This window comes from Coenobita brevimanus, chromosome 16, assembly GCF_032717465.1.
Source record: "Coenobita brevimanus isolate Jiangsu-jjx chromosome 16, ASM3271746v2, whole genome shotgun sequence".
Taxonomy (NCBI): Eukaryota; Metazoa; Arthropoda; class Malacostraca; order Decapoda; family Coenobitidae; genus Coenobita; species Coenobita brevimanus.
The window spans coordinates 4,025,516-4,035,713 of NC_136969.1; the positions used below are offsets into that span (position 1 = coordinate 4,025,516).

A 10,198-nucleotide genomic window follows, 5' to 3' on the forward strand; every position below is an offset into this window, starting at 1 on the left:
ACGCTCCTGTTAGATACTGGTGTAACACAGAGACACTGAGCTGCATACATGAGAGACCTTGCATAAAATTATTATTATTATTATCATCATCATTATTATTATTATTATTATTATTATTATTATTATTATTATTATTAATGATATCCCGCAAACTACAGACTCGCCCACTACATAAGAGATGGTGCAAGGTCTCATGATTCCTGCAGAGGAAGACACGAGAAACATATTAATATATACTCTGAATGGATGGAATTGCCAGAATGGGACTAATTTAACCTGAATTCGCGTATTTGAACCTAAATGACATTGAACCAAAGTGAGCGACCTAAATGATCTGGATGGACTGAAGTGTACTTGAATGTACAGTAACTACTGTTTTTTTTTTTTTTTTTTTTATACCGTAATAATGATCAGTTTTTCGTCCTTTTGCAGGATCATATTTGAGTGCTGATCTATCGTTATAACTCAGGAAACTAGATGGGCAGATGAAAGTTTTAGGACAAGGTAAAGCAAAAAATGTATAGACAGTAACTTACCTACTTGTATTTAAACATCTTTCTCGAATCTAAATTGACTTAACTAAGCCTGAATCTTAATCATTCTGAACGATCTGAATGACCAAACCTTATTCCAACATTACGCAACAACATGGTCGATCACCGCGGTCGTTTTTTTTTTTTTTTTTTAACTGAAGAAAGTTAGCACAACTGATACTGGAAAACAAATGATTATAATGTTCAGCTTCGATTTTGTATGTAATACATAAATATATATTCATATTGTCAGAATGAAAAATGCATTGCCTGAGAGTATATATTAATCCCAGTGGCATTATTAGTCAACACAATGCCGTACACCATCTTCCCGCAGGTTCCCGCACCGGCCACACGTGCTAGTGACAGCGGAAGAGTTAGTGGCACAGCTGGCGTTTACAGTAGATGACGCCACGGCACCAGAGAAAAAACGACTCACCTTCGGGGGGGCAGCGGGGAACATTATGGAGATGCTGTCCACGATCATGAACTTCACGTGAGCTATTAATGAACATTTGCTTTAATACACCCAATGCTTGACTGGAAAGGGTTTCATAAATAAATGCTGGTTGATTGCACAATTTACCCTAAGTTAGCAAAAGTAAAATATGAATGGGAAAGTACCCCCTCGACTTATTTTTTTGCAATGGAAATGGTTACAAAATCATCAGAGGTGCTTAAATCACGTCCCACTGACAGATACACGTACGTGAGATCCCCTGACAGAACTTGGGGCTTACTACAAAGCGATGGGACTTGGACAGGCATGATGGGACTCATTTCACGTGAGGTCAGTTCTATAGTTCGTTTACCTCAACTTGGCTCAGATTTTCGTCGTTTTGCAGATCATACTACGAACCTCGATGGGAGAAAAAAGACAATGTTACCCTTTCCCTCCTTTTCAAAGGAATACTTTATCACTAACGTTCTTTTCTAGTGCTATCTTATTCCAGCAGACTTATGAATATGGAATGCCAATTTTGGCCCAATTTAGAACAAGAATATATATAGCATCTGTGAACCGAATATTCTTTGGCTTAGGGCAGGGAGTAGCTTCTTTTTCACCTACTAATTTTGAACATTTCTTTTTAAGATGATTTTTCGCTACACCTACTTTCTACTTGTCATTTCAACCAGTTTCTGGTGGCCTGCAGTTTATATTATTTCATTATTTTTTTAAGGAACAGCCATAAATTAGTAAAATTCCATACATTAATTATCCTCCTGCTACTTTTATCATTGTACAGTATTGTATTTTCCCGTACATGAAATTCGATCCTTATCTTTCGTATATACATCATCATATGAATCTATCTACCTATCTATCTATCTATCTAACTATATATATATATATATATATATATATATATATATATATATATATATATATATATATATATTTATATATATCAGTTTCCCATTCAGATATTTAGCTCGGGAACGACTTCTCTTGAAACAAGAAGTCGTGATCAATACATAAATATACTGAGTCAAGAAAACGACTGGTGAACCTTCTCACGAGTTACTCGTCACTGTATATATATTGTACAGATTAATCTTTTTAAAAATATATCCCAACATACATTGTTCTGTTGTTCTTCATTACATTTCGCAAAAACACATTTCAGGAAGTGGAGTTTACTCCGGGACCATTTTTCATGGATATAACCAGAAGCCAGTCGATAGACTACTCTCCATTTGTGTTTATGGGAAGTTATTTAATTCTCGCTGCCCGTGGTCGCCCTGAGGTGAACCCGTGGGGCTTCATGCGGCCTCTTAGACCAAAGGTTTGGGTGGCTGTGCTGACAACACTGTTGGCAGTATGCGCTGTGATGCTGCTACTGTCTGTCTTCCTTCCCACTCATATGCAAGAACCAGGCATGGCAGATGCTAATACGTTCAACTGTGTGCGAGTTCTTTTGCAAGAAGGTAAGTAGTGTTTGCCATGTTGTGGTTTACACTGAGTAATTTTAGATTAAATTTGGAGGGACTCTGAGGGATTAGATTAAGTCGGAATGACTGAGTAGGATGCATCATCCAGGCTTATTAACTTCCGAACTAGTAAATTTTTTTCTGTGAGAATACCAAAAGACCAAATTGTTTTGCCCACATAGTTTCAATATGCACAGCCAATGTCTTGTGTTAGATGATTTTTTTAAAAATAGAACGGAGGGAGGAAAAACAATTGAATATAAAAAATAATCCATACACCAGATTACTGGCGTACTCCGTTCATAGAATATCTGTAACAGTTAGACTTGAACAGATGTGGGTTGAAATTTGGAGGGAAACAACTCTGGGGACGCGAGTTCCAGAGAGATGCAGTTCGGGGAATGAAAGAATTCTGATAGGCAGAAGTTCTGCAATATGACTGAGTGACATTCCAGTCATGAGCGCTACCAGATGCCCGTGTAGCACGAGGGAAGGCATGGAGAGGTGGCACCATTGACGCAACTTCGTCTGAGCATTTGCCAAAAAATTATCTGTAAAATAATGCAAGGGAGGCAACATTCCTTCTTAATTGCAGGGGAGGTAGTTTATTTGTAATGGCAGGGTTAATAATTCTAATAGCTTTGTTTTGAATTTTATCTAGTTGTTTTAATGCAACCTCTCCACATCCATTCCACAAGGGTGAGCAATATTCAAGCTGAGAGCACACATGACTCTAATAAATTATAGCCAACTGCTCATCAGCGAAGAAGTTACGGACTCTGTACAATAATCCAAGTTTCTTTGAGGCGGTTTTAGCAAGTGATCTAACATGAGAGGTCCAGCTGAGGGCACTGTTAAGTGAGACGCCAAGAATTTCAATACTTTTGGAGATGGGAATATTAGTGGCACTGAAGATAATGTACGAATCTAGCAATATCTGTCTATTAGTGAACTGTATATATTTAGTTTTACTAGCATTAAAAGAGACAAGGTTGTTTTGTCTCCATTCATTGATCGTAGATAGGTCTTGATTTATGGATATGGCTGTATTGAGTTAAGAGGTAGAGACCTTAGACTTTGTAAGTGGGTGTCTGAGTGTAAATGAACTATGTAGTGTTGAGTCATCTGCGTATGAATGGATAGGACTGTGGGTGACATATAAGAGATCATTAATATGAACCAGGAATAGAGTTGGCGCCAGAACTGACCCCTGCAGCACGCCGGCATTAAGTGAGTGGAAATTGGAATATACATAATCTACTTTTACGCTTATTTTCCTGTCACTAAGATATGAAGAGATCAAAGGAACAAAAGATGTTAGTCCATAGCAAGGAAGTTTGGACAGCAGGGAACGGTGCCATACTCTGTCGAAAGCTTTAGAAATATCAAGAGCTACTGCATGAGTTTCTCCATGTAGATCAATTGTTTGATGGATGGGATGAGTTAAGAGACTTAGTATGTCAATGGTGGATCTTTCGTGGCGAAAACCATATTGTCCATCACTTATTAAGTTGTTGGATTCAAGATGTTTAACAATGTGCTTATTAATTAAAGTTTCAAATACCTTACCAAGAGAAGATGTGACAGCTATTGGTCTGTAATCAGTGGGGTCAGAGAAACTTCCTTTCTTCGGAATATGGTGGATATTGGCTTCTTTCCATGAATTTGGGAATAAAAAGTACGTATGCATAGTCTGAATAATTTAGCTAGAACAGAGGCAAGTTCAGCGGAACACTTTTTCAGAACAATTGGCGGAATTCCATCTGGGCCTGGAGCTTTGTTGGTAGGTAAATTGTCTAGGATGGATTTTACGTATCTTATCTGTATTTTAAGTGGGGTAATTTCGGGAGAGTCAAGTTCTAGTACTGGGTCATTCTGGCTGGTATCGTCTATGGTAGAGTTGCTGGCAAAGGTACTGGCAAAGATATCTGCTTTCCCACGCGGGTCATTTGTAATGTTGCCATCTGAAGATTTTAGTGGGGGAATGGAAGATGACTTGTTAAAGTTATTATTGAAAGAATTAAGAGTTGACCAGAATATTCTATTGTTATTAGGGCTGTTAAGTAGTTTTGATGCTTACTTTTGAAGAAAGCTTTATTTAGCTAGATTTAATACAGCTTTTGCAAGATTTCTAGCAATTTTCAATTGAGAGAGTGATTCTGATGTTTTTATTTTTATTTTAAGTAAGAGTTATATGCTAATGACTTTTGGGCTGTTGCTCTGGCACATTTGCCATCAAACAATTTTGGAGAGTTCGATCTTTTAGTGAACTGTTGACTTGGTAGGAATAAATCCATACCAGCTAGTATTAAGTCACAAATGTGGGACTGAGTGGAATTGGGATCACTAGAGAAGAAAGACCACCATGGAATGTCAGCAAGATAATTTCTAAATTCATCCCAGTTTGCCCTATCAAAGTGCCATTGGGTCACTTTGACAGTTTCAGAGCGGGGAGGTGTGGGGGGGTTAACTAATGAGGCTTTGATGAGATTGTGGCCAGAGGATCCAAGTGGTGACAGTACCTCTATCCTGTATTGATATGGATTATTTGTCAAGAATAAATCCAAGAGATGGGCATTATGGTCAGGATTATCAGGTATTCTCGTTGGTTGCTTTACCAGCTGGGTGAGATTAAACGATTCTGCAAACAGCTCGCACTCTAGACCAGCGTCGTTAGTCCTGGCAGAATGCAATAAGCATTCAACATTATGTATGTTAAAATCACCCAAAATGGTTATTTCGGTGCTAAGGGCAAGGTTAAGGTTGCTCAACTGTGTGGATATGGAATCAAATACATAGGGTTCCGAAGAAGCATTGGGGGGGCGATAAACTACACAAATATATTTGGTAATATTTTGACAATTCAGTTTATACAATGAGTAATCAAAACTGGATTAAGTGAAGTTTAAAACAGTGTCAACTGCATATTGTGTTGGATGTAACAACAGGTGCCGATTTGGTTACTGAAGTTTGTAAGTAGATGGTTACTGGGAAAACAAAATGGGGATATTTCAGTAGAGGGTGAGATTTGTGGTTCTGTGGGGAAAAGGGCCAAAGGGGATATGGACTGAAGGAAAAAATGAACAGAGTTTAAATTTGTGGTAAGGCCTCGGATGTTTGTGAAGAATAAGGCCGCACTTTCACCCTTCACTGAAGAGCACTAGCGGAAATAGCAACAGTCGCTGCCGGCACAGTCGCTTGATGGCGACCTGGAGGACCCTGTGCCGCCAGCCCTACCCTGCCGGTGGTGGCAATCCGAGGTACCACCTCATTTGATAGTAACATTGCAGCGGCCATTACTAAAGTAGAGATGATGCTTTAGTTCATCTCACTAATGGCAGCTTACTGTAACCACTACCTACCACAAACAGGCCATCAAATATATTGGTGATCCATATCTTTTGCTTTACTAAATTTTGTCTTCCAGATATGAAGAGAACTAAGAGTCGATGGTGGTGGGAACGTGTGATGCTGGGGGTGTGGATGCTGATGATGGTGGTGCTGACACAGAGCTACGTCGGCAACCTCATGTCCCTCCTGGCAGTCAGATACATAGACCAACCCTACCAGAGACTTGAGGACGTCCTTGACAACTATGATGTTGAGATAATCGTTGTTCCAAACACTTTGATCATTACATATCTTGAAGTGAGTGGCTGTTTCTTCATGGTGATAAAAAATTAAGAGTATCTAATTAGCTGTCTATAATGCAATACGTTAATTGATATGTTGTTAGTTACTTGTGGAGTCAAAAAATAATAATAAAAGTTTCGCACGAAATGATGGGTAAATTATTCATAAAATTCATATCGTAGTAGCAGGCTTCCCAAGGTTAAGACAATTTCTGTCCATTGAAAACATTTTTTTTTTTCCATGTACAATTTCTCAAACTCTGTAGAGCAGCGAATTAAGTTATGAGTAGGATCTATTATATTGATTGGTAAATATGTTCCTGATGCTATTTCCATTCATTAACTAATGAATCATCGGATATTTTCATATCTTTGATATATAACCAAAATTTTCTGCCATTTACAAGTATCTTTTTTTTTTTTTTTTTCGAATTACTAAAAGCTCGTGTTTCCAAATCCCATAAACATATATCGTAATGTAGACAGTTACTGATAGCCTTATTCTTTTCAGACTGCCACGTCAGGTCCACTTCATGAACTGGGGAAACTGCTGGGGACAAAACGGGTCGCCTACAACAAGTTCGTCGAATTAGAAAACAGCATGGAGACCGTCGTGCGCGCTGGCACTCACGTCATCTTTGACCTGGATTTCAACTATATCAACTTGCTGCCCAAAAGCTTTTCTCTCACAGGTTGTAATATACAGCAGTTGTTAAAGTTATCGAAGTTATATATGTTTAATATATTTTTAGTTATCTGTATTTCGGAATGTATCAGTGTATCATAGCAGTACCAAGCCAACAACATATAAATATTTAATTGCTGTCATTCTAAAATAGCATGAACACACACACACACACACACACACACACACACACACACACACACACACACACACACACACACACACACACGCTGTTTTTGAATTGGTTATATCACGTTAATCATATAATGTACACTTGACTTCTACTAAGACTTTTCTCTGCTGAGTAAATAAGTCAGGTTATTTTGTTAAAGATTTATGTCTTTGAATTTACAAGGATCATAAGGCAAGTACCTACTATGGATTGAATATTTTACGCGGTTGAGCTATGAGAACTCACCTTCCCTCCCCAGTCGTCTGTCATCAGAATAAATTAAATGTTATCAGGGCTGCTAAGTCTGAAAACTGGTTAATTGAAGGACCATATTTGGGGAGAAAATAAAAGCCATTTCCTCTAAATGGTGCTTTTATTAAAATAAACTATATGAGTAGTGCTAGAGCAGTCAAGATGTTACGACTCCTATTGTTACAATTTCCATTTGTAGTTAATAATGTTAGACAGCAGAGAAAGACACTGACTCTGGCGGATGTAACAGAAATGAGAATTGCAGGAACATACGACTGTTGATAAGAGGCAAGGTGGTAATTAATTAAAAACGATTCTTGGGCAAATGTAAAACACTGCTCTGGCATTTCAAAATGAGAAGTATGTTGTAAGTCCGTATAAGGAACACTTCAGTAGTTTTCAAATTATACGTCTACCTTTATGTATTAAAAATATCTAGTAATTCTTTTTGCAGGTCGTTGTGATTTTTACCTCTCACGGAGCGTCTACGCAACCACCCCTCTGGCTATGGTGACTCAGACGAACAGCCTCTTTTTACCGAGGATAAATGAGTTGCAAGTGCCTCAGTTTAGTAAAATAAGCAATAATGTACTACAAATAAAATTATGTTGCAGTATTATTCTTTAAGAAAATACAAATATAAACGTAACAAATAATTATAAACTGGTCCTTTTCACAGGCTGGCATTGGGTATATGATAAATATAGATATATACACACATACATACCCTGAGATGTCTGGGAGGAACAGACAAGAGCTCGATATTTCTCCTTACATTGTTCTTAGCGAGTTATTCTTCACATACAGACATATAACTGTCTCTTCTTGTGGTTAGATCGTACACGTTGGTGGAATCAGGGCTGTATGATAAATGGATGAAGTACTCAGCACCCAACTCCACCATGTGCAAGAACCCACCCAGGATAATCACCGTCACCACCATTCTCTCACTCCCCAGTCTCTGGGTAAGCCATGATTGTAACTTCATTACTGAAAATAAGATAATTCAACATTTCGGTATTTTTTATCCCCCTCCGTCTGATATTGCATTTTATCATTACACACAGACGCTTTTATTCGGTTCACGAAAGTTTTTTTTTTTTTTTTACCCGGGAGGCTGAACACAGCTTACATTAACCCTTCTACTACGAGAGTGAGTAATGTTAAAAAATAAATAACTAAATACTTCATCAGAGTAAGGTGATGAAAAATTTGTGCGTATGTAATCGAGTAATGAGCATCTTTTAATATCTCGTAATTAAATAATTACTGTGTCACATTTAATCATTCAGGTAGGTATTTCGGATGAATATAAAAGACCACAGTAAAATCTGCCTCTAATAATTACGAATCTAGCTACGTAGGTTTAACACTGCCCCCCCCCCTCCATCTCCCCATGGTATACTTTTGAATCGTGGTAAATTTTACTTCATATCAGGTACATTGAAGTAGCCTATGTTGAAGTGTTAGGGCAGTTGTCGGTGGGTGGTGGAGAGACACACGAGTTATGGACAAAGCTTATGAATCTCAACATCGTCCCCCGAGAACTAGTCTATACTGACATTAGATGAGTGTAAGGCCAGAATAAACGCCAAGGCCATATAAGAATATGGGACAGTAGAAGATAATTCAATCCCTACCGTGGCCTCAAGATCAGTTAGAAATAAACAAATGTTTTAATAGGTCACTGAGAGACATATGTTTGACGTCGTAAGAAATGACTACGCATGTAAAAGGGGTATTATTAGTTTAGTCCATTAATGAAGGGATTACCGCCCTACATCCCGCGGTATCCATTTTCAGGGCATGTTTGCGGTGTTTGGGTATGGGTTAACAGTGGCTGTAGTGCTGCTGATGATGGAGCTGGTGTGTGGTGGAGCCAGGGTGGACCAAATGCGTCAGGTGGCCACCTAAGACACACACCACTATCACCATCATCGGACCACACCTGCCACCGTTGCTGACAACGCTCGTCACATGAATTACTTACTTCATTTTAAGTTTCATAAGGAGAGCAGTACATACCAACCAAATAAATGAATGCATAAATAATTTAGAATTAGATGTACATTTATATAAATGGCAAGGTATAAGAGTTGCTTCCAGTATCACTCACCGCATTGTATTCTCATGGGTATCACTTTTACCGTTTCTGTAAGAATATATATTAATAAATTTTTCAAGTCTTTTTTTTTTTTTTTTTTTCATAATCCACTGTCTATGGAGTAAAGTTAGTGACCTAAGTATACACATGCAGCAACATTATATTCTGCGTGACACTATCTTCTACTATCGAGGGTATGGCGATTTAATGTAGTCACACTTGTCTGTGTCTGTCTCTCCAAGGAATTACACAGCATTATTGGAAGGATCATCAAGAAAATATGTGAACATGTCCCTGGTAACCCAGTTGATCTAAATGTTTTAGCTGATCTGTCTAGTTGATCTCTTGCACTAGGTAAATGGTCATGGGATAGTGAGAGGGGAGGGGTAGGTGTTAACTGACTGATGAGGTGAGAGGGGATGGAGGGTGTTTACTTGGAGGTGACCATTGTAGTGAATGGGGAAGGAAGGGTGTTCCCTGTTTATATAAGTGCCCCAGGAGGCCAGTCAGCACTCGAGCTCAGCTGTTGCTCCAGGCTGTTAGAAATCACATTCCAGTCTCACATTCCCCTATATTTTGATCGTGAGTCATGTTGCACTGCGTTGCTCTTAGTCATATGATACCGTGTGAATCATATGGTGTATTGCTGTTGTTATTGATACGGTACTGTGTTAATGTTAGTGAAACAGCACCGTGTTGCCGTCGGTGATATAATAATGTACAGTGTTGCTATAAGTCATACTGTACCTTGTTGCTGTTAGTTGTACAGTACCGTACTGTTATTAGTCATAATTATGGTACCATGTTGTTAAAAGTCATGATGTAACGAGTTCCAGTTAGTCATGTTGTACCCCCGTTGACCAAGTAAGTTATCTTTGTCGGGGAGAC

At 38.4% G+C, this 10,198-nt stretch overlaps 1 protein-coding gene across 1 annotated transcript; it reads left to right on the plus strand.

The window, feature by feature from the left end:
• The first annotated feature begins 971 nt into the window (after positions 1–971).
• LOC145390847 (putative glutamate receptor) lies at positions 972–9,120 on the plus strand. Its single transcript, XM_080265587.1, has 8 exons — positions 972–1,029; positions 1,233–1,323; positions 2,162–2,462; positions 5,893–6,113; positions 6,609–6,789; positions 7,661–7,760; positions 8,042–8,171; positions 9,010–9,120. Exons 1-8 carry the CDS (start codon positions 998–1,000, stop codon positions 9,118–9,120), a joined length of 1,167 nt encoding a protein of 388 aa, XP_080121713.1. The 5' UTR covers positions 972–997.
• The last annotated feature ends 1,078 nt before the right edge of the window (positions 9,121–10,198 follow it).